At 36.6% G+C, this 26536-nt stretch overlaps 1 protein-coding gene across 1 annotated transcript in view; it reads right to left on the bottom strand.

Moving 5' to 3' along the window:
- mTor (serine/threonine-protein kinase Tor) overlaps positions 1 to 26536 on the bottom strand; it is a 704297-nt gene that overhangs the window by 489020 nt on the left and 188741 nt on the right. Inside the window, exons 16-17 of the mRNA XM_090387576.1 lie at positions 26345 to 26467; positions 2168 to 2251 (exon numbers count right to left, since the gene is read on the bottom strand). Coding sequence (XP_090243702.1) covers positions 2168 to 2251; positions 26345 to 26467 — 207 coding nt within the window. The remainder of the gene's footprint in view (positions 1 to 2167; positions 2252 to 26344; positions 26468 to 26536) is intronic.

Below are 26536 nucleotides of genomic sequence, written 5' to 3'. Positions count from 1 at the left end.
TGTCTCTATTATTGCTAGTGGCCAGCATGTTTGACATTGTTCTATTTAAAATAATATTCTGACTGTCAGTTTTAATGTACAATAATAATTCTTAAGCACTACTGGTTTTTAAATCTGTTCTTTCAAGTGCCTGAGGATAAGGAATGAGAAGATTCCAAATGAAAAACAAAAACTTTTAATTTTGGACGACACTGCCCATTTATAGTTTTATAATTTTACTTATTTTCAGTCAATCTTCATTTAGTTCCAGCAAGCTATTATATTATTTTTTTGTTTCTTCACTATGCAGAATATATAATACAGTAATACCCCGAAGTTACGCGATAGGTGGGTCCGACGAAAATCGCGTAAGTCGAATTCGCGTAAGTCGGGGTACAACTTTGCATATAAATACATATAAATTTTGCTTAATTGGGACCAAGGACTAACATAAACACTAGTTTAGAAGAAAAATATTAATAAAATTGCAGTTCTTTATACATATTAATACAAAATATGTATTAAAAAAACAAATTACTTACGTTAAAAAGTTATTTCGATGTCGATGGCTTCATAAAATCTAACAAATTCGTCTGACGACACAGCGCGTTCTTTTTTTCACGCAGAATTTCTTCGTAGCAAGCTAATAATTTTTTTATTCCTTGCTTTGTAGCTATAACGCGTTCTTCCTTGGAGTCTATGTTTTCTAAAATTTTTAAGCCCTTTACAATTGAGCCCTTTTCAATTTTCAACATGTCAAGTTTGCAATTGTCATGTGCTTTTCGCCGTTGCTTCATTTAGGCCTGTAGCACGTGCAGTATCACATGGTCTTTCATTTCGCTCAAAGCGTTTCACAATTTCATATTTTTTCTCTATCGACAGAGGCGGACTGGCCATAAGCCTTACCGGGGAAACCCCGGTGGGCCAGTGTGATTTTGGCCATAAACCATAGTATGAGGCCACTATAAATTTTCCCGGGTAAGAATTTTTGATCCAGTCCGCCTCTGTTTATCGATAATTGCTTTTCTTTTTCTCTCTGAATCTGCAGTGTCTTCACCAGGACGCTTCCTTTTCACACCTTTTTAATTAAGTATTTTACTCATTTTTAGGGAATAAAGCACAATTACAAAACGAGGAGGCACGCTTGATATGCATAAACAAAGCTGCGCGCATGTAGCAACTGAATAAACAACACCATAAAGGCAGAGATACACTATTAACACCTCACATTTCTAGGGGTTACTACCATAAGACAATAAAAGTCCAGTTGCGTTTCTGCTAGTGAAATCTGTTATAAACTGGTAGTAAACTCGATCTAATTGCATTTGCGATTATACCGATAGCTGGAATTGTGTTGGTTTTTACGTTATTATGGTGAAATGTGTTTCCCCTTCACTGATATAAAAAACATAAAAGCAGCAAAGTTGAATTTTGTTCATCTTTCGCTCTCATTCTCCGCCGTCGCACCGTATATCGATAACATATGAAAAACGACCTTGAAGATAGTGGGCGGCAGCGTTGCCAAACGAAAAAATCAAGAACCGCGTAACTCCGAGTTCGCGTAAGTCGGGGTATTACTGTAACTAGAGGGTCTGATGGCTTATCTGTGCAATTTTTATTGTGTTCTCCCACAAAATATGTAGTGTTTTACTGATACAGATTGATAATTTCATTGGTACTAAACTCTATGATTCATTTCCATACTACTAAAAACTTCATTAAACCATACACACAGATATAGGTTAAAGCAGAAATTCTCAACCTAAAATGTACCAGAGACTGTAGACCAGTAGATGCCAAAGCCACACTTAAGAGTTCAGGCAGCTCAGTACATAAGAGACATGGCAATAAAAATTTTAACAGACTGGCAAAACCCTTCTGTAGATGGGTAATTGAGAAAGACTAGTTCAACACACAGATCAGGCTATTTTATTTGAATTTGTATAATCAGTATTTTACAAAAACAACAAAAATAACAATCTTTAAAAAGAGCTTGATCTTAAAATTAATAAAATAAAGAATTCTAAAATAGAATGATTTTTAAACATTTTTTGAATATAAAATATTAAGAAATTTCCAGCTTTATTTTTTATTGATTTATTTTTCCACATATTATTTGTTATTGCTTTATTTTTCAACGTATTATTATTTTTTATTGTTTTATTTTTCTACATATATAATACTTTACCTGTGCAAGTTCTCCTACTGCAGCAAGTACACTTATTATAACCCAAGGATTTGGATCGGGGTCTTTTAATTTTGGAATTAATACCTAGAAATATGAACAAATTATATTTATTACATAACAGAACATTTATGTTTAATTACAGTATATTCTACAGAACAGCTGTTGATTTTACAGGAATATAAATTTTACAATTTAGAGGAATGCAAAAAAGTAATTCTACTTATAATGTCACAGCATTATAGGTAAAACCAGTTATTATGTCATGTATATGTTTATCAGAGCTAATGCAACAAAATCAAAAACTAGTGTTTCTTAAAGAAGAAACTCTAGATTTGATTTTACATAAAGGTTATTACATTGCAATATAATTTGATAACTTTCACTTTTAACATAGTATTAGTATTAGTAACGGCCGCATGGTGCAAGAAAGCCTATGGCTTACCAGCCAAAAAAAAAAAAAAAAATCCGAACAAAAAAATTATAAAAACAAAAAATAAATAAATAAATAAAATAAAAAACTAAATAATATTAATTAATAAATAAAAAAATATAAAATAAAAAATAAATAAAAAGGAAATTAAACCTATCATCCTATGCGCTTCCCTTACCCGAAAGTACTATCCAGATGACCTTTGAATTTCCCCAAACTGTCGGCCTCTACCACCTATGAAGGCAACTTATTCCAGTAATTTATAACTCGCTGGATAAAATAAAACTTCCTACAGTCCAATCTAAACATTTTCCCCCCGTAACTTGAATTTATGTCCCCTGGTTCTAGCATCATTTATAATGATGCTATGAACATCTAAATATTCAGAACTTATTTCAACTTACAGTTGCCTCACATTATAGGAACTAAATTTTGAGAAATGTAAGGGTTGCACAAGAAATTTCAACCTTTTGTTATTGATTTAATTACAATATGCAAGAAAAAAAAATTTATTTATATTTAAATGTGTCTTATAAGTATTTTGTAAAAATCCAACAGTGTCATTATTTTGGCAACAATTTTTATGTTTTTGCAAAGTTTATATGTATTAAATAAATACTGTGATAAATACTGTGAAATAAATACTAATACTGTGATACATAAAAGCCTGTACTATTTGTATAATAAGGTTTTTTTTTTTTTTTTTTTTGCAGTTGGTTATAGCTACCCCAAAGAAAAGTGTAAATGAAATCCAGACCTGTTATGCTGTGTTTATGAATATTACTTAAGTCCGAAGCAGGTGAAGCATAATATCATTAGTCACATAAAGCTTTGCAGCAGTGCATATGAAGCCTATATTTTGGAATGCCTACAGGTGATCAAGACAAGTTGTGGGCACCTCATTTCTGCTGTGGTAGTTGTAGGACAACATTAGAAGGATCGTTTTGTTATAGACATGTGTATGCCTTTTGCTATACTTCAAACCATCATGATGACTGCTACTTGTATATGGTGATTATATCAAAGTTTAAAAAGTCTGCAGTTCAAAAAACTGTAGTGCATCCCAACCTATTATCCTCTACTGCTCTGGTGTTCTCTGCAATTCTCAACCCACCTTCAGAATTATTAAATCAAATCAAAATCATCAAATGAAATTATCAAATCTTCAGAATTAGGCAATGAAGCTTGAAAACAGGATAACACCTCAGAAGTCTGTTCAAGTAAAGCACCACACTTACATTTCCCTAATCATCAAAAATTGGATGACTCATTTCAAGTCATCCTGAAGGAGTGCTGCTTGGCACTGTTCATTAATAACTCTCCCAATCATCACCTGCAAATTCTGACATCATTCTCTCTATCACTTCAATGATGTTTATAAAAATCAGAAACAACAGAGATTTATGAGCAGATTCTTGGAGGACCCCACTTCTGACAACAGACCAATCTGAAGGATAACCATTAATCACACCTCTGCCTTCTACCATGCAATTCATCTTAGAACCTTTCCAGCAATCCCAATATGTTCCAGCTTATACAGTAACTGCTCATGAGCAACTGAGTCAAATGCCTTGCAAAAATCCAAATGAACTATGTCAAAATTGTTCCTTCCATCCAGCTCATGAGTAAAGAAATTGTTCTCTACATCCAATTAATTGTGTCAAAATAGCCTACTAGGTCAGTTAAACATGATTTTCCCTTAATAAAACCATGATGTGTATCCTTCAGAATTTCATTTCAATTTAAATGTACCTGGATTACACTCATAATCATTGTTTCCACAATTTTCCCTACCACTGAAGTCATACTAACTGGTCTGCAGTTACGGGCTTCACACTTGGAACTGCCGTACTGGCAAAGTGTCAGTATGTCTCCAATCCAATACAGTCTTTCCAGAGTCTAATGATTCCCTCATAATTAACCTCAATGGTTCAATACTCAATGGTACAATACAGAAGAAGAAATGAATCACTTATAAGTTTATCAAGTGGAAATCTGCTGTACACCAATGGAAACAGTGAAAGGAGTGAAGGTGGAGTTGGGTTTCTGGTCCATAAAGATTTTAAAAACAACATTTTGGAATTCAAAAGTACATCACCAAGGGTGTCAAGACTAATACTCAAGATTTCTAAGAGGTACAAGCTAAATATTATAATGATTTATGCACCAACATCGAGCCATGATGATGAAGAGGTTGAAGAAATGTACACTGAAATTGAGAGTCTTCTAGATGAGCAGAAAACTCACTACACTATTATTATGGGGGACTTCAATGCTAAGGTTGGAAAAAGGCAAAACAGTGCAGAAAGAGGAACTATAGAAAATTTTGGAATTGGTGAAAGAAATAAAAGAGGTGAAAGCCTTGTGGAATTTGCAGAATCTCAAGGACTGTCAGTAATGAACACTTTTTTCAAGAAAAGGGTGAACAGAAAGGGGACATGGAAGAGTCCAAATGGATTAACAACTAATGAAATCGACTTCATCCTCACTAACAGAAGATATATTGTGAATAATGTTACCGTCCTGAATAAGGTAAATGTTGGAAGTGATCACAGAATGGTAAGATGTACACTTCATATAGATGTAGGAAAGGAAAGGAAAAAACTGACTAGAGTAAATAATACAAAGGTCTTTGAAATAACAGAGGAGGAGAAAAAGCAGTATGTACTGGAACTTAAGAACAAGTTTGAGCTTCTGCTGACTGCTCAGGACCAAGATATCGACGAGGAATATTACAAATTTCTGAAAGTGATACGGCCCAAGAAACCTATAGGGAAACAGAAATCCAAAGAAGAAAAAATTAGTCAAGAAACACTTGTCATGATGAACCAAAGACGACAAATGAAGAACAAGAAAAACACTGACAGGGAGAAAATTGAGTATACTGAGTTATGCAAAGCCATTAGAAAGAGACTCAGAGAGGACATAAGAAGATTTAACAGAAGAAAAGTAGAACAAACATTAAGGGAAAACAAAGGATTTAAATCAGCAGCCATGAGCAGTAATACAGAAAGACAAATGATACTGAAACTGAAGAATAGCGATGGTGTACTTATAAACAGCAGAGAAGGCATAATTCAAATAGCAGAAGACTACTATAGAGAATTATACAAGGAGCGAGGGAATGATACCAGCAGTGGGGAACATGGATTGCAAAGTAGCAACACATACGACGTACCCGATATTCTTCCTGATGAGGTAGAACATGCATTGAAGAAAATGAAGAATCGGAAAGCCCCAGGGGAAGATGAAGTTACTGTAGAGTTGTTAAAATTGGGAGGAAGAGACATAACACAAAAACTGGCAAGACTCTTCACAAAGTGCATTAGAAAAGGTGTGATGCCTAAGCAGTGGAATAATGCAATCATAGTTTTGCTGCATAAGAAAGGAGATAAATCAGAAATTGGAAATTATAGACCAATTAGCTTGTTATCCCATATCTACAAGTTGTTCACAAGGGTCATTACTAACAGATTAGAAAGAATACTTGATGAGAATCAACCGAAAGAGCAAGCTGGCTTTAGGACAGGATTCTCAACTATGGATCACCTTCACGTAATATCACAGCTAATGGAGAAAGCAAATGAATATAAAATACCATTATGCCTGGTATTTGTGGATTATGAAAAGGCATTTGACTCCATACAGCATAAGGCAATGTTTCGGGCACTGGAAAGACAAGGCATAGATACTCCATATATTATGATTTTGAAGAAAATATATGAGAGTGCTACATCCTTTATTAGACTAGACAAAGACAGTAGCAAATTTAAAATCGAGAAAGGAGTTCGACAAGGAGACACAATATCTCCGAAGCTGTTTACTGCTGCCCTTGAGGAAGCTTTCAGAAGATTAGACTGGTCGCAGAAAGGAGTCAATGTGAACGGAGAGTACCTAAACCATTTACAATTTGCAGATGACATTGTGGTCATAAGCCACGATCCCAAAGAATTAGAGGAAAATCTTAATCAGTTATGCACAGTTAGTAAGGATTTTGGACTAAAGATGAATATGGCTAAAACAAAAGTAATGATGAACAAGTATGCCACGGAAAGGGAAATAATGATTGAAGGAGCAGTAATTGAAAAGGTGGAGTCATATACTTATCTGGGACAAGTTATTAGCTGTAATAATGATAAATGGCTGGAAGTCAAGAGAAGAATAAATTTTGGATGGATAGCATTCAGGAAATATAGTCACATACTGAAGAGCAATATCCCAGTTTGTCTGAAACGTAAAATAATGAACCAATGTATACTCCCCACCATGACTTATGGAAGTGAAACTTGGGCACTCACCAAAAGAATGGAAGAGAAGCTAAGAACTACACAGCGAAGAATGGAACGAATTATATTGGGAATCAGACTGTTAGATAAGAAGAGAAACACATGGATTAGGCAGCAAACTCAAGTAAAGAACATTCTTATCAAAACTAAAGAACTAAAATGGTCTTGGGCAGGACACATAGCTCGAAGACATGATGACAGATGGACTAAGAAAATAACAGAATGGTACCCAAGAGGAGCTAGAAGAATACCTGGAAGACAAAGGCGGAGATGGATAGATGAAATTCATGAGTTTCTGAGTAGTAAATGGATGGCCAGTGCTCAAAACAGAAGGAACTGGAAAGTTGCTGAAGAGGCCTTCATCCTGCAGTGGATTGAAAATGGCTGATGATGATGATGATGATGGTTCAATACTCTCTATTGTCTTCACTCAAAATTACTAGGTATATGCCATTAACTGTAGAAGTCTTACATGTCTTTAGGCTGTTTCTCTAAAAACAGTCTTCTCTGTGATTTAAAAATCACTAATTTCATATATCACAGCCTTATTTACACAGCCTCTCCTCAGCATGAAGGGTCTTTGATCTGTAAAGATCAATGTAAAGTACCTATTCAATTGATCAGCAACATCAGCAGGGTTATTTAAGACTTTCCACCCCAGTACACAAGGATCCGATCTGATTCATTTTCTTCTTTGTATTCACATACATGAAAAACTCCGTGTCACCATTCTTTGTTGTCTTAGGAATCCAAGTTATAAGCAAAACTAATTCAGAGCTCCTAGCAACTCATTCATAAGAGCAGGAAAAGTCACTTAATGTGTTCGGTGTCACTAAAAGGGACAAAACCTGTTCAAACATGCCATAATTTTCAGAACGTCGAAAAAAATCAACGCTTCACCATTCTCAGCATTCTGAAAATTTGTACATAATAGTTGAAAATTAAGTTTTTAATTCATTGCTTAAACTGAACACTTACTTTTGTGCTGAGCACAAAATCAGAACAAACCATAAAATTTTTAAAAAAAAATTATTCACATATATACACTAACATCAACACAAGCACAGAACAAATAAAACTGTGTGCCAAATCTATAAACAAAAACAAGCACTACTGAAAACTTTCAATTTTCAAAATTTGTTACAATGGATAAAAGGATGGTTCAGTGGGAGAAGGCAGAGAGTGGTAATCAATGTACACTACTCTTCGTAGACTAATGTTATTAGTGGAGTCCCCCATGATTCAGTGTTGGATCCATTGTTGTTTTATATATTTATGAATGATATTGATGAAGATATATCAGACTTAGTGTCGAAGTTTGCAGATGATACAAAGGCTGGCATGGTTGTTAATGACAATAATGACAGTATGCTACTGCAACAGGATCTAGAAAAGTTGGGAAGATGGGCTGAAAAGTGGCAACTGAAATTTAACATTGACAAATGCAAGGTAGGGTACCAGCAACCCCAGAGAAATGTAACAACCGTGTGGTACTACACTCAGGGTGGTAGAGAATAAAGAAGAGCTGGAGTTAATTGTGCAATCAGATATGAAATTTTCTGAGCAGTGCAGAGAGGCTGCCAGAGCAGGTCATGGTGTCTTGTCAATGATATACAGGAATTCTGCTATAAGGGAAAAGGAGGTGATTGTCCCTTTGTATAAGGGAATAGTCAGGCCACAGCTTGAGTACTGCGTACAGGTCAAGAGGCCTCATTTTAGGAAGGATGCAGATTGCTAGAATGATTACAGAGAAGGGCAATAAGATTGGGGAGGGAACGAAGGAGTCCTCTTATGAGGAAAGGCTTAAGTTCTGCAAATTGCAGAAAATGGAGACTAGGCACCTGTGAGGTGATCTGATTGAGGTGTATAAGACATGGAATGGTTTGTGCAGGCTCAATGCTGATGGGATTTTTCCTCTTGCTCAGATTACAAACCTGAGGTGGCATAAATTGAAATCAAGGAAAGACGGTTGTAAATAGATGTGTGGAAGTAAGTTTGCCTTTAGCCAGCAGGTAACTGATTACTGGAACAAACTTCCATCTGTCATTGCGGAAGTTGAAACCTTAAATAAATTCAAGGAAGAACTGGACAAACTTTTAGAGTGAATGGATAGGTCAAATGATTTTTCCCCCCTCGCTATGCTGTATAAGCTTGCTTTCTTGCATCATACGCCTCTACTAATGCTAACACAGAGTAGTTGTTAGTTTAAAGTGCCTTTACGTTTACAGAACTTGGTTGACAGTTTAAGAATGACTGCTTGTGTGCATTACAGCACAATACTTGGGTGCATTTTGAATGCAGATATGTATTGCAGCACATCACTCCTAGTGCTGTTTACACTTATATGCAGAAAGGCAGTGATGTATGTTTTTTTTTTTCTTTTTGTTTCGTTTTTTTAAAATCCATGTGCTATTTTGATTTTATTAGTCTTCATGATTTTTGCGGAAGGGTTTTTGCTTTCATAAAGGTGACTACAGAGGTCTGAGACAGTATTTAAATTCTATATGATGGGACCAACTGATGATGTTACCAACAGCAAATTCAAAATGGGAAGCATTCAAAGAATTAATCTTCGAAGCTACTAGGTTTTTCATACAACTAAGAAATATTGTTCAAGATTTAGGCCTAAATGGATGTCAGATGAACTAATTAGACAGGTGGCAGAGAAGAAAAATACATATAAATTAACAAGTGACATGGAAGCCAAAGACAGATATAAGCTGGTCTGTAACCAAGTCACAAAGGACTAGGGATTGTTTCCTGGGATCCCGGTTGATTTTTGCTGCGGGATTTATCCCGGGATTTCCCGGTCTGAATTACTAACTTTAATAATCAATACTAACAGCCTTACACACATTATAAATATATATATATATATATATATATATATATATATATATGCGATCATCGTGCGTTGGCAAGATAAATAGTTTCTTCATAATTTGAGATATCGTCAGCAATAAAGATGTGCATTATTTTAATTTTAATTTAGAAAAATATTTATTTTCATACATTATATTTGCAATATATATATATATATATATATAAAGCAGAAAGCGAAAGGCCAGCACTTTCTTACATAACATATCTCTGTAATGTCATCATCATCATTTCTCGAGTCTCAGCTCTTCTCAATTATACATGTCATTTGTCCTAGAAAAATCCTCTTGCAGTTAAGCCACTTTTTTATATATTTTATTGTTTTAATATTTTGTGACGATGGAGAGATCAAAAACATTCGTCTGGCAGTACTTCATTAAATGTAATAATAATGAAGAAGCAAAGTGTAGTCATTGTGGTGCAGTACTGAAATGTAGAGGTCTTTCTTCAAGTGGCTTGCTTCGGCATTTAAAAACTAAACATTCTATTGAGAAGCCTACGTCGGCAAAAGATTGTAACCTCAAACGTTCTGCAGGGGATGAATCTGTAGAAAGCTCTTCAAAATGTTTAAAAAGTGTCATTCTCAGCCAATATTGTTTAGTTTTTTAAAGAAAGACACAAAAGAAGGAATCATTGCAAAGCTTGTAGCTGTAGATGGATTTCCTATCAGTGCCATATGTAAAAGTGAATTTATTCAGCAAGCATTCAGTGAAAAAGGTTTGCTTCTTCCTAAAAATCCCAATCATGTTATGCAATTAGTGTATAAATAGTATAATATTATAAAAGAAATTGAACAATCATTAAAAAATGGTAAGAGATTTAGCCTTTCTCTAGATGAATATTCGTCGCTTAAAAACAAACGTTATTTAAATATCAATGTTCATCAAAATAAAGACAAATTTTGTAATCTAGGAATGATTGCTATTAATGGTAGAATAAACGCCGAAGAAATGGTTGAAGAAGTAAAACAGAAGTTACTGGAGTTTAAATTATTAATAGAGCATCATAAGTTGCGTGGGTAACAGATGAGGTGAGTGTTATGGTCAAATTCGGACTGTTGATAGATTGTGAACATCAGCTTTGCTATGCCCACGGTATACACCTTGCAATATGCGACGTTCTATACAAGAGACGGAATGATTTGGAAGGTGTAATTGAGGTAGAAACAACTGAAGAAAGCAAGGAAGATTTAGAAGAGGATGAAACTGAAAATTACGATTCAAATCTAAGCTTCGAAAACAATCCTGATAAGGAACAAAAATGTGATTTCAGAGATGACCTATTCTCCGGTGCATTAAACATAGCTAATATCATTAATAAAGTTAGAATGATTGTGCGAATGGTTCGAAAGTCTCCCTTGAAAAATGATACTCTTCAGAATTATGTTAAATCTTCATTCAAGCAAGAAAATTTAAGCCTAGTACTCGATTCTAAAACTAGATGGAACAGTTTGGTAGCCATGTTAGAATGATTCTTACAGTTAAAATCACAAATTGAAAAAACAATGATTGACTTTAACATGAAAAATCCAATATGTATACAGCTCTTAATGACCTTGTGCGTGTGTTGAAACCCGTCGAAATCGGATCGCAAAACCTTTACAATCGTGATGCGACACTTTTTACTGCAGAGGGAGTTTTTTCTTTCATCATACAAGAACTTTCTGAGCAAAATTCTATCTTTTCGAGAAAAGTTCAAGAAGCACTAATTTTAAGGATAAACAACAGAAGGCAAAAAGCTTTGGTTGGATTATTAAAGTATATAAAAACTGGATAAACGTATTATAAAAGAAATATAAAAATAGTAGAAACCGAGTTGCAGCCATTTCCAAGCAAGTCAGCCTTGTTGGTTACAGCAAAACGAATAATAACTCGTCTTGGGTTTTCCTCTTCTGAATCATCGCAATCTGATTCGTCACATTCCGACTCCGAGAAAGAGCGTGACAGTGAGAGCGAAAGACAGCAGATGCTTTGTGAGAAATTGGCACGTCAAATCAAAAAAATTGAATGTGTTTCTAAAGACCCTCACAACATGAAGCTGAAGGTCAACCACTTGCAAAGAATATATCCAAAGAGTTCGAAATCTTTGGGGCAACTGGTGAAAAACAACAAATGTATTAAGATTAATGAACGCTCTCGAATCCATACCATCAACAAGTATAGAAGCCGAAAGGTCCTTTTCGGCTGCAGGACTATTTATAACCAAACTTAGAACTAGACACAGCGATAGAAGTGTAAATTGCCCGTGTTTCTTACGTTCATATTACATGTCAATTGCCAAATCAGTTTCAAAATAAACTAAAGTGAAATAAATTTTTGTTTTGTTTAAAAATGTATTCACTAGTCTCTCAAGGTTTAAAAAGAACATGTTAAGTTTCTGAAAAGTAAGTTTTGAATTTGTAGTTTATATATATATATATATATATAATTATATACATATATGTGAATAAAATGCTGTGAAATTTTCAGTTTTAATTCCACCTACAATAATACCGGGATCCCGAGAAAAGAACATTTTTATCACAGGATCCTGGGCTTACCGAAATACGGGAAAAAGACAATCCCTACAAAGGACGTTAGGCAGGCAAAGTCAGATTACGAGAAATCTTTGGGAAAGGATGCAAAGAAAAACAGCAAAGAGTCCTTTACTTATGTAAATGCTAGAAGGAATGGGATGAATCAGATTGGTCCCCTTGATATCGATGGTTCACATGTTGATGATCCTGCTCAGGTAGCTAACAAACTAAATTAATATTTTGCATCTACATTCACATATCAGGAGCTATTCAGGGAGGGGAATGCCAGGGGTGTATTAAACTCTGGCAGTAAGCTAGATAATCTTGGAATAACTGAGAGTAAAGTGGAGGAGAAATTGTTGAAGATAAACATAAGAAAGGCACCTGGGGTGGATGGAATCTATCCAGTTATATTAAAGGAGGCAACAAAGGGAGTAAGCAAACCCTTAGCCATAATTATGAAAGCTTCCTTCGACTCAGGGGAGGAACCCATGGACTGGAGATGTGCATATGTAACCAAATCCACAAAGGAGGATCAAAGGGCGACACAAGTAATTACAGACTTATTAGTTTAACTTCTGTTCCAGGGAAATTAATGGAGGCAATGGTTAAAGAAGCAATGCAGGATCATCTAGACAAAACTTCAGTTATAGCTTGGACAAAGCATGGGGCAGTCTTCTCTGACCAATTTGATTGGATACTATGATGTGATCACAAAGGAACTGGATACAAAGAATAATTTTGATATCATATATTTGGATCTTAGAAAGGCTTTTGTTACGGTTGCACATGGAAGACTGCTGCACAAATTGGAGCAGTGTGGCACTGGAGGCAAATTGTTGCTATGGATAAAGGGATGGTTGAGTGGGAGAAGACAGAGAGTGGTAATCAATGGACACTGCTCTTCGAGAACTAATGATATTAGTGGAGTCCTCCAGGTTTCATTGCTGGGCCCATTGTTGTTTTGTGTATTTATTAATGATATCAATGAAGGTATATCAGGATTAATGTCAAAGTTTCCAGACGATATGAAGGTCAGCAAGGTTGTTAATGACACTAATGACAGTACGCTGCTGCAACAGGATCTAGAAAAGTTGAGCAGGTGAGCTGAGAAGTGGCAACTGAAGTTTAACATTGACAAATGTAAAGTACTGCATATGGAAAGCAGTAATCCCAGAGTAACGTATCAACTCTGTGGTACTACACTGACAGTGGTAGAGAATGAAAAGGACCTTGGGGATAATTGTGCAGGCAGATATGAAGTTTTCTGAGCAGTGTAGACAGTCTCCAAGAGTAGTTCATGGTGTATTATCAATGATATACAGGAATTTTTCTAGCAGGAATAAGGAGGTGATTATCTCCTTGTATAAGGCAATGGTCAGGTCACACCTTGAGCACTGTATAATGGTCTGGGGTCCTCATTTTAAAAAGGATGTAAAGCTGTTGGAACAAGTACAGAGAAGGGCAAGATTAGTGAATGGAACAAAGGCATGCTCTTACGAAGAAAGGATTAAGTTTTGCAGATTGCGGTGTCTGGAGACTAGGCACATGCGAGGTGATCTGATTGAGGTGTATAAAGCCTTGAATGGTTTGAGCATCCTCAATAGTGATGGGATTCTTCCTCTTGCTCAGAATAATTACCTGAGAGGACATAAATTCAAATTGAGGAAAGACATTCAAATTGAGGAAAGAAAGTTGTAGAATAGATGTGCAGAAGTTTGCCTTTAGCCAGCAGGTGGTTGATTGCTGGAACAAACTTCCATCTGTCATAGAAGTTTATAGCTTAAATAGATTCAAGGGAGAACTAGACAGACATTTGGAGGGAATGGATGGGTGAAATGAGAAGGGTGTTTTTTTTTTTTTTTTTGTCTGATGCTATATCAGCTTGCTTTCTTGAATCATGTGCCTTTACTAATGCTAATAATGGATAACAATGACGGAATTGGTATTAGCCACAATCCAGAAGAGTTGATGCCTTTTCGTAGACAGCTCCCATAAACGTGTGAAAGCTGTGCAACAGGATATATATGGATAATGCTGCAATGGATAAAGGGATGGTTGAGTGAGAGACGGCAGAGAGGGGAAATAAATGGACACTGCTCTACATGGACTAATGTTATTAATGGAGTCCCCCAGGGTTCGGTGCTGGGCCCATTGTTGTTTTGTGTATTTATTAATGATATCAATGAAGGTATATATCATGCTTAATGTCCAAGTTTGCAGATGATACAGTTGGCAGGGTTGTTAATGATAGTAAAGACTGTATTCTACTGCAACAGGATCTAGAAACGTTAGGTAGATGGGTGGTGTGGACATTATCCTGCTGAAAGACGGCACCACCAGAGGGAGGACCGTTGCCATGAAAGGGTGTACCTGGTCAGCAATGATGTTTAGGTAGGTGGTAGACAGAGTGCCCGGCACATGGATGACTGGACCCAGGGTATCCCAGCAGAATATCGCCCAAAGCATGACACTGCCGCCACAGGCTTGTTTTCATCCCAAGGTGCATCCAGGCGGCATCACTTCCCCAGGTAAACGACGCACACGTACCTGTCCGTCCACATGGTGCAACAAGAAACATTCATTGGACCAGGCGACCTTCTTCCAATCACTCAAGGTCCAGTTTTGATGCTTGTGTACCCATTTTAGGTGCTGTCACTGGGGGAACCGTGGTTAGCATGGTCGCTCGGAGCAGCCTGCAGCTACGCAGCCCCATTTTCAGCAGGGTTCAATGTACTACTCTCGTCACCAGCATTCCAATTACCAGTGAGTTGCACCACAGTTGTCGTTCTGTTGCCACCCACCATCTGGGAGAGCCTTCGCTCACCTCGACTTAGTACTTAGGTATTAAACACCCTAGCAGCTGTGCCGTTTCAGATATGCTCTAACCCAGTCATCTGGCCATTATAATTTGGCCTTTGTCAAACTCACTTAAGTCCATTGCCTTCCCATCTGAAGAACAACAGTAACACTGATTAACGGATCTCAGTATCGGGTGTTTTTTATACCATGTCCCGACCCATGCACGTGCCATAGTTCACCTGCAGTTGCTTCGATTTTTGCATAACGACTTGCTGGTCATAATGTTTTGGATCATTGGTGTATACAATCTAGGTTTCCAAAATTGTCTGATGCAAAAGTGAAAGTTGCCATATTTACTGTTCTACAAATTAAGCAAATGTTGATGTCACATGAACTGTTAGGAATAAAAAACACCTGGCAGTCATTTTGTTTTGGAGTGAATGGCTTTCTTGATAACATCAAGATTGAAAATTACAAAGAACTAGTTGACAAACTGATCAAAAACTATGGGAAAATGGAATGCAGAATGTCACTCAAAAGCTGCATTACTTGCACTCTCACCTAGTTTCCAGAAAACAATGTGAGTGGAAAGCTGGGGAGAGAATATACCAGGACATACAGCCAATTAAAAAGAAGAGGTAATATGGAAAGTGGGATGAAACTACAATGGTTACTAGATTTAGTTTTTGGTTCAGGAAAATCAAACTAACCCCATAGACTGGAATCGAGGCAACATACCAGAACCCCCCCACCACCCTGCTGACATCATGTCTCCTCTTTTGAGGCATGACGTGGATTTGCTGAGACTGGTTTCAGCTGTCCTAGCCAGTGTGGGATTAATAGTAATAGAGGCATGTGATGCAAGAAAGCAAGCTTATGTGCTTATGTAGCATCAGTCAAAAAAAAAAAAAAAAAAAATTCACACAACCATTCCCTCTAAACGATTGTTCAGTTTCTCCTTGATTTTATTTAAGCTATCATCTTCCACAACGACAGCTGTGGAAGATGATAGCTAAAATAAATAAAATCAATTGGAAGTTTGTTCCAGCAATTTGCCTTTAGCCAGCGGGTGGTTACCCACTGGCTAAAGGCAAATTTTCACCCATCTATTCTACAACTGTCTTTCCTGAATTTGAATTTATGTCCCCTTAGGTTTGCAATCTGAGAAACTGGAAGAATACCATCAGAATTCGGTGTGCTCAACACATTCAAGGCCTTATAAACCTCAATCAGATCACCTCGCAGGTACCTAGTCTCCAGCCACTGGAATTTGCAGACCCTAAGACTCTCCTGGTAAGAGAACCCATTTGTTGCCTTCATCAGTCTTGTTGCCCTTCTCTGTACATGCTCAAGCAAATCTACATCCTTCCTAAAATGAGGCCTCCAGACCTGCAGGCAGTACTCAAGGCGTGGCCTGACCATTGCCTTATACAAAGGTATAATCACCTCCTTTTCTCAGCTAGCAAAATTTCTGTATATCATTGACAAAACCCATGACCTGCTCTTGCAGCCTGTCTGCATTGCTCAGAAAACTTCATATCTGACTGCACAATTACTCCCAGGTATTTTTCATTTTCTATCATCCTAAGTGTAGTACCACATATTTGGTACGTTCCTTTGGGGTTACTTCTAACCCTTATGCAGTACTCTGCATTTGTCAATGTTAAATTTCAGTTGCCACTACTCAGCCCATCTGCCCAAATTTTCTAGATCCTGTTGCAGTAGCACACTGCCATTATTGTCATTAACAACCCTGCCAACCTTTGTATCATCTGCAAACTTCGACACTAAGCCTGATATACCTTCATCAATATCATTAATAACAGAGAAGCACTGTACGTGCACAGTACTTCTCTCTTATTACACTTCTCTGTACCTCCTCCACCTCTGAAGCCCTCTCTGGCAAGCTCAGGCATTGTTCACGGCTCATCCCCGTCAGAGCCCTTTCTATTCCCTACTATATCCAGCCTGCCTCCCTGGGGCAGAGGACAAGCAAGGTGAAGTCCCACTAGGAGCCCTGCGGCTAAATGGCTGGAGGAACAACACAAGACAATACAACCCAACACTATACTATGCAGTCCTAAAACTCACACTATCTATGGCCTTTACAGAGTTTGTACTGTGAAAAGAGTATAAAAATACGGAGTTGGGGGCCCCTGGTACCACTTGACAATCAGCACTATACACTGTAACCATAAAAGATAAAAACATTCTTATATACATTTTTAAGGATTTTCTTTTTAATAACTTAGGGAGGGTTTCTACTTTTTAATTTGTGCTTTTTTTTAGCTTGTTGTTTACTTCTAGCAAAGATTATTAACCTATTATGCAAAGAAGTTAAACAATGTTAATAAATTTGATATAGTATTATTGCATATTTATTTTTAATTTCAACAAACTAGACCACTATACAAATCTAAGGTCATAATCAGTATCACGCATACTCAAATTCACAAACAAAAACAAGAAACTCAAACTAACAAAAGTTTTTTGAAAATTTGTTATGTAGTTTTATTAATACATATACTTATATTAAAACACAAGAGTAATAAATAATTATGTAAACACATAAACAGTAACTGAAATACAAAATAAATTTTATATGAATGTGGCTGGACCTTGCTTAGGGAGGCAGGGAGGAGTTACTTGGCAGCTATGGTGCTGACATTATATGGGCCAGGTGATGTAGATGAAAGTAACCCTACAGGAACATCACTGAGTGTCTGGCATATCCTCCACTTGAAAAGGTGAGGTAGAAGAAATTTCAGTTATCAATTTCCAATTACTTAGCAAGTTACTTGTTAGCCAGACACGATAGGAGGGAGTATATGATGAGAGCCTTGTCGATCAATTCGGCACTGGAGGGATTGTGCAAGGCTCAAGGGGTAGAATTTTTTTCAGCCTGGACTGTACTTGTTAACAGGAGAGATTGCTTCTACAGGGATGGGATACACTTAAATAGAAAGGGTGGAAGAATTTTTGCTGATGCTGTCGAGGCAGTGTTAGGTGGGTCGGAAAACTGCTAGTTGGGGGGATACAAGGACTAATAGATTAACAGTAGCCACTGGCAGAGGTGGAAGTGATTCTTGCACTGCTTCTATTGAAATGAGCAGAAGCCTGAAAAACAAGATGCAAGATATTTCAGAGACTGCTGGGAGTCATTGCGGTACAAGTAAACACATGGGTTGTGTTAGGGTAGCTAAGAATAGAAACAGGTGCATGTAAACCTGCGTGTACAGCAATGCTAGGAGTTTGGTAAATAAATTTGATGAATTTGAGGTATTGCTCAAAACATCAAAGGCAGATATTGTTGGGATATCAGAGACGTGGTGTCACACAGATATAAGGAATGCGGAACTGGAATTTGGGGAATACAATGTGTATAGAATGGATAGACAGGACAGGAGGGGAGGAGGGGTTATGCTATTAGTTAAGAAACACATAAAGTCCAAGGAAGTGAAGCCAGTCGACATCGATGGACAGGGCAGTGTCGAGTCAGTTTGGTGTGACATAAGCATAGGGAAATCAAAATTGAGAGTAGGAGTGTGCTATAGGCCTAATGACTCTGATGAGAATAATAAGATATTGTACAGGGAAATAGAGTGGGCCAGTAAATCAGAGAGTCTTATAATGGGGGATTTTAATTTCCCAGATATTGACTGGAATTTGTGGATTGGTCACTCGCACACTAGCAAGGCTTTTGTGGATTTATTGGATGATTGTTTTCTACATCAGCATGTTCGTGAGGCAACAAGAGAGAGCAATACTCTTGATCTGATTATCAGTAGTGATTCTTCATGCAGATAAATGAACCACTAGGCGGCAGTGATCACAGTGTGTTGAAGTGGGATTTACTCAAGGAGGTAACTACCATCAGAGGTAAAGGGAAGGGTTTTTGTTTTCGTAAAGGCGACTATGATGGTCTGAGACAGTATTTAAATGCTATACAGTGGGACCAACTGATGATGTTACCAACAGCAAACTCAAAATGGGAAGCATTCAAGGAACTAATCTTGGAGGCTACCGGGCTTTACATACCAACTAAGAAATATTGTTCAAGGTTTAGGCCTAAATGGTTGTCAGATGAACTAATGAGACATGTGGCAGAGAAGAAAAATGCATGGGATACATACAAATTAATGGGTGACATGGAAGCCTATGATAGATATAAGTTGGTCTGTAACCAAGTCACAAAGGAGATTAGTCAGGCAAAGGCAGACTACGAAAAATCCTTGGCAAAGGATGCAAAGAAAAACAGAAAAGAGTTCTTTACATATTTAAACTCAAGAAGGAAAGGGATGAATCAGATTGATCCACTGGATATTGATGGTTCAACAGTTGAGGATCCTGCTCAGGTGGCTAACAATCTAAACGAGTATTTTGCATCTACATTCACACATGAGGAGTTATTCAGGAAGGAGAATGATGTAGGTAAAGTAAACATTGGCAGTGAGCTGGATGATTTTGTAATAACTGAGAGGAAAGTAGAGGAGAGATTGTTGAGGATAAACATAAAAAAGGCACCTGGGGTGGATGGGATCTATCCAGTTATATTAAAGGAGGCAGCAAAGGAAGGAGGATCAAAGGCTGACACAAGTAATTATAGACCTGTTAGTTTAACTTCTGTTCCAGGTAAATTAATGGAGGCACTGGTTAAAGAAGCACTGCACGATCATCTAGACAAGAATTCAGTTATAGCTCAGACGCAGCATGGTTTTGTTAAGGGCAGGTCTTGCCTGACCAATTTGATTGGATACTATGATGTAGTCACAAAACAACTGGATGCAGGGAATAACTTTGATATTATATATTCGAATCTTAGAAAGGCTTTTGATACTGTTGCACATGGAAGACTGCTGCACAAATTGGAGCAGTGTGGCATTGGAGGCAAATTTCTGCTATGGATAAGGGGATGGTTGAGTGGCAGAAGACAGAGAGTGGTAATCAATGGACACTGCTCAACGTGGACTAATGTTATTAGTGGAGTTCCTCAGGGTTCAGTGTTGGGTCCGTTGTTGTTTTCGGTGTTTATGAATGATATTGATGATGGGATATCAAGTTTAATGTCCAAGTTTGCAGATGATACAAAGGTTGGCAGGGTTGTTAAGGACACTACTGACGCTATGCTGCTGCAACAGGATCTGGAAAGGTTGAACAGATGGGCTGAGAGGTGGCAAATGAAGTTTAACATTGACAAATGTAAAGTACTACATATGGGAAACAGTGACTGGTGGAGAATGAAAAGGACCTGGGGGTAATTGTGCAGGCAGATATGACGTTCTCTGAGCAGTGCAGATGAGCTGCAAGAGTAGCTCATGGTGTCTTGTCAATGATATACAGGAATTTTTCTAGCAGGGATAAGGAGGTGATTATTCCCTTGTATAAGGCAATGGTTAGGCCACATCTTGAGTACTGTATACAGGTCAGGAGGCCTCATTTCAAGAAGGATGTAGAGCTGCTGGAACAGGTACAGAGAAGGGCAACAAGATTAGTGAATGGAACAAAGGGTTGCTCTTACGAAGAAAGGCTTAAGTTTTGCAAATTACAGAGTCTGGAGATTAGGCACCGGCGAGGTGATCTGATAGAGGTGTATAAGGCTTTGAATGGTTTGAGCATGCTCAATGCCAATGGGATTCTTCATCTTGCTCAAAATAATCACCTCAGAGGGCATAAATTCAAATTGAGGAAGGACGGATGTCGGATAGATGTGCGGAAATTTGCCTTTGGCCAGTGGTGGTTGGTTTGTGGAACCGACTTCAGTCACTTGTTGTTGAAGTTGATAGCCTAAACAAATTTAAGGCTCAACTGGACAGGTATTTCGAACGAATGGAGGGGTGAAATGGGAGTGGTGTGTTTTGTTTTGTTTTTTTTTTTTTTTTTTTTTTGGCTGATGCTGAATAAGCTTGCTTTCTTGCATCATATGCCTATGCTAATGCTAATGCTAATTACAGCAGGCCCCCGTTATAACATGGTTAGCTTTACGCTGATTCACTATAACATTGTTCTTATATTATAACCCGTATATGACTATAACACTGTCACAGATCACTATAAAGCTCTTTTACAGATTGCATTTTTGGCATATTTAACGAAATCGTTTCATTTGATGGTGTCGATAGCTTGAAAATGAATAGCAAAACAGCATTAAAACGTTTCCCATGACGACTTGAAAAATTTTCCCACGCTCAGTGAAAATTTTCTCGCATGCTAATTTAACTGCAGTACAGTGACTTGTTACATAGTTCTGAGATAAACATCTTAAAAAATGATTAAGTATATTGCTTGTAATATTTGCATTATATGCATTTATCCGAAGTCTAGTCATCACTCAGTACAGTATCAGACATCGTGCGTAATGGACAGTTTACTTGAACATTGTATTGTAACCAACAGTTACATTTTCGAAGAGTTAATAATGGCCGATAGGAATGAAAAAGCAACAACGTCTGGGCGCAGTATGAAGACTATAAATGTAAGAAAAAGACTGAATTTGAAAATTAAATTAGACGTTTTGAAGCGAATCGATTCCGGTCAACGACAAGCGGATGTATGCCATAATTTAGGACTTGTAAGTTTAACTGTAAGAACAATTATAAAAAAATAAAGAATTAATTTTGTTAATTTTAGCAGCGGGAAAGATAGCTGTTCCACTGCAAGCAACTAGGGCTAGGCCGGCTATTAGGATTGAAATGGAAAAACTAACTAATTTTATTGAAGATAATATCCAATGCAGAATTCAGTTAAGTTAAATATTATAAAAGAGAGAGAGAGAGAGAGAGAGAGATTAGCCAATATGATTATCTGAAGAAAACTCACCTAAAAAAAAAAAAATGTGGAACCATTTAAAACTGGTAAGGGCTGGTTGAATAGACTTAAAATCCAGGGAGAAGCTGCAAGTGCACATCAAGGAGCCGAAACTTTCAAAAAGAACTTGTTAAAATTATTGAAGAAGGGTATTATGTGTTATACTTCTCGACAAGTTTTTAACTGTTTAACATAGATGAAGCAGGACATTTGTGGAAACGAATGACTAAAAGAACAAATGTTTTTTTCTTCTTTCATATTGAAAGAAGAAAAAAACATGCCAGGTTTCAAAGCGGCGAAGGATCGGTTGACTTCATTGTTGGGTGGTCAAGTTGTGGGGGATTTAAAATTAATACCCCTTTTAGTTTATTTGGAAGAGGGCCAAAGTTAAACCCAAAATCAACACATTTTTCATGATTTTAATTGGAATTTTAAGTTTAATTTTGATACGTAAATAGTAACCACATAATTATATACGTAATGTAATGCAGAATATTTTATATGTACAAATATTTGAATATTAAATATTTTGACCGACATTTGTGCATCTTTTCACTACCGTTTATTATTGATTAGGAAATATACTATGGCACCGACCGCAACTCACAAATACATATGTTACCTTATGGGAATGTGGCTCTGTTTTTTCGGAATGAATTATCAGTATTAAGCGGGGGGGGGGGGTCACCTGTATAGCCTACTCTAGCATTTCAAGGCATTTTCAATCTTACTCCAAACCTTGGAACTTCTCATGAGATGTGACAAATTAAAAGTGATTTGTGAAATTAACAATCAAATTAAAAGCCCGGGATATTATCTGTGTTTCTCCTCAGATTCTTCTGTGATGTTCCCCTCCAAGTATTAGATTTTTGTTGTTCAGATTCTCTAACTGCAATTCTAGCAACTCAATCAATGTGATTGAGTCACATTGTGATGTCATTGTGATGACATCACAATGTGATGTCATTCTTCATAAAATCCAACCTACTGAGCCAAATTTCCTTCCAAATTCAACCCACTGATCCACATGAACAATGGCTTATTTTGTGCTGGTAACATCACTTATCATCATTAGTCCCTCTAACACTGATCGTCTTTTCAAATCTGAGGATGTAAACACTATGAATGACATCAATTCAAGTCTGAGGATGTAAACACTGTGAATATCTTGATATCAGAAAATAAAAATAAATTTTTTTATATATAAATAATTTGTTTACACTCTGTGATGACCACATAGCGTCAGGAGTTTACAACTATAGTACAGCGATTTACTGTACTATTTTGTACAGTAAATATGGCAAATATGCCACAAAATATGGCAAAGAATTTTGCCATATTTTGTGGCATCACATAGATTTGAATATGCAAAACTCTATATGTACACTGACCATTCAGCTATGGTTATATGCTCTTCCTTAACACTGCTTATCATCTGCATCACATTTCCTAATTAGACAGGGGAATGTCTGATATGGGTTTGAGGCATCACTTCTCTAACCCTTTGATCCACAGGTTGGAGAAGTCATGGTGTTCGGAGAGAAAAATAACACCCGATTATAGAGTGCAAAAATATGAGAATAGCAAAACTGATGAATGGTCAGCAAAATTATTCAGAATGAGAAGAATTTTTAGGAAGGAAAGCTAATCGTAATAGGCTTTCCAATTCCTTCTACAACTTCATGAAAAATATTTGCTGAAAATCACTGGTTTTTCAGCAAATATTTCACTATTATATAGTGGTCTTTAATAAATTTAAACCCAGCAGGTGCTGACTCTTCTTCAAAAGAAATGAAAGTGCAATTGAGCATATGATGCCTACTTCGTTGAGAATTAAAATTATATTAAATTAATTAAACACCAACTTCACATTTTAAAAGTAACAATTTGTTTATTGATGCTAAAGTTGGTAAGCCTAAATCCCAAACGTCCATATATTAAACCAGTGTTTCTCAACCTTTTCGTTGTTGCGGCAAACTTTTAAAGATGCTAAAATTTTGCGGAAGACTTTGAAATATGCTAAAATTTTGCAGCACACTACAATCACTATTATATACTCATATATATTATATATGCATATATATAATACATATTTGTAATACATATATTATAGATATCCATAAATTATAAATAAAAATAAATAAAAATTATAAATACAGGAACTCCCCAACTTACGTAAGGGATGCGTTCCGCGGAACTCTACATACTTCAGATTTTACGTAAGTCAGAGAATTTCACCCATGCTTTTGCAGCACTCGCAACTGTGCTTGCTGAATTGATTGAATCAAAAATGAATAATTACAATAAATAATTCTATTTACATGTTCGTTGAACATGTAAATAGAATTATTTATTGTATTTATTAAATTTTTTATCTTATGCGCAGGAAAAATTACAGAAGTGCGCAATTTAAATAAATTACAAAAAAAGAGAGGAGACAGGCATAACATCAGTAAGTTTTACCTCTTGAGTATCGTTGCCAGAAATGACACCTTCAGCTGAGAAGTACGGCGCTGTGGAGGTTGAGGGCTGTGGAGATTTAGAAGGGGCGGCCACTCAACCTTACAAGACAACATATTAATAGATGATTGGACGGTGGCTTTTTTCTTTTCATCATAGATTTCTTTGCAAGCAATCTTCCATGAATATTTCATGGAAGGGGAAACACATTACACCATAATAACGTAAAAACCCACAGAATTACAGCTATCAGAACTATCGAAAATGCAATAAGATCGCATTTACTACCTGTTTATAATTGACTGCACTAACAGAAAAGTCCAATAAAATGGAAAGTGCAAATTGTTTTTATTTTTTATGGTAATGACCTCCAGAAATGTGCTTTAGAAAAATATCATGAAGGCAATAACGACTAGCAAGTCAACAGCAGGGATTCACAAAAAAGAATGGAAACAATGAAAATTACATCCAACGTAATAGCACGGTTTTCCCAGCACAAAAGCTCAAAAATACCGTGTTATGCGAGGTTTCTCGCAATTCTCTAACTGTGTCAGAGCAAAATCGTGTTATTTAAGTACCATGTTGTGGGAGGATTGCCACAATTTATCAATCGTGTTAGAGCGAAACGGTGTTGTAGAAGTACCATGTTATATGGGGGTTGCCTGTACTCAACTTTTCTTTAAAGGCGAACAACCTGTCAGTAGAAGTGAGTAAATTTTCCTATGGGCCTTGCATACTGATATTTAATTTATTAAACTGTGCAAATAAATCTGCTAGAAAAGCTAATTTACAGCACCAAATTTCACCATTTAAATAATCACAAAATTCTAATTGCTCCAGTGAAAAAAATACCAGCATTTCCTTGGGCAACTCGTCCATACGCATAAGTACATTTTGTTTTGATAGCCACCTGTGGCACACCTGAAGCATACTCGTGGCACATTACTGTGCCACGGCACACAGGTTGAGGAACACTGTATAAAACTAATTGTTTATTTACAAACACAATTTCTAAATCCACTTTGGGATTCTGTTATGAAGTCAAAGCAAATAATGAATATGACTTGTTTCTGACAGAGATGATAAGAAAGTCTTGCTTTTCATTCAATATACTGTTTCATCCAGGTTAAATGCCTACTTCAGTATGTGTAATCTTAATTACTCGATTGTTGCTTTGAAGTGAACAAGAAATTCTTTAGAAGTATTCTGGATCTGCAAGAGTAGCCTTCTCAAGATTGTAGAATGAATGACATCTCTTTGCAGCAGGTTGGCAGCAGTTAAACCACTGCCAATTTGTATTGATTCCTTTGCATCTTTCATCACATATTCATGAAAACTCTTCTTTCTTTTTGATGAACCGTCTGCACAAAGGCATGTTCTACTGATTCTGATGCTCAAATCACATGGGCTAACATTCTCCCCTTACCTCAATTGCATCAGATCAAGATATCACAGCTGTAGTAATATTGGTTGATTGAGCACTGTTACATATTGTATAAGCATTCTCGTGAATAGTTCTCGCTGTTGAATTACTCAGTTCCAAGGCCGTTTAAATATTAATACTATGCTCATGTATGTGAAACTAATTTAGAACTTCTAACTTCACCTCTAAAGAGGATTTTCTATGCCTTTTCTTCACTTAATCTTCAATCAGATTCTTATTTTTATTCTTAGATTAATTTCTTTTTGTATTTCAACCATATATCACTAAAAATGGGGGGAGGCAATAGAAGCACTAACAATGAGAAAACTGCTCATTTAAAATGGCAGTGCAAGCCATTTTGCATGTAAACTCAGTGGCCATGCACAGAGATTTCTACGATGGCCAGAGATAAGGACAGTGATGTCCCCTCTTATACTGAACACTACAGATATGTGAAAATGCAGACAACAAAAGTCGACATAAGAGTAAACTCTACTTTATTTACTAGTAACATGATAACTTAAAGATTATAATGAAAACTGAAAAGTATGACAGACCAACCTAAAATTTATTATACCTTTAAAATAGGTTCCACATAGGGTCGAATTAATCGTGGTGCATTAGCAACTAGATGTCCAAGCATTTTTGCACTCTGTTCTTTGTTTCTTCCTACACCAGAATGTTCCAATTCAGTCAGAATCTACATTAAAATAATTATGATTAAAATTAAGCATATTTCATTCAATTCTGATAATATTACCTAACAGTC

The sequence above is a fragment of the Mastigoproctus giganteus genome, chromosome 13, assembly GCF_048544385.1.
Source record: "Mastigoproctus giganteus isolate SK-2022 chromosome 13, ASM4854438v1, whole genome shotgun sequence".
NCBI classification, from domain to species: Eukaryota; Metazoa; Arthropoda; class Arachnida; order Uropygi; family Thelyphonidae; genus Mastigoproctus; species Mastigoproctus giganteus.
Note: the sequence above shows the minus strand (reverse complement) of the source record. Positions and strands in the feature narration are given on the sequence as shown.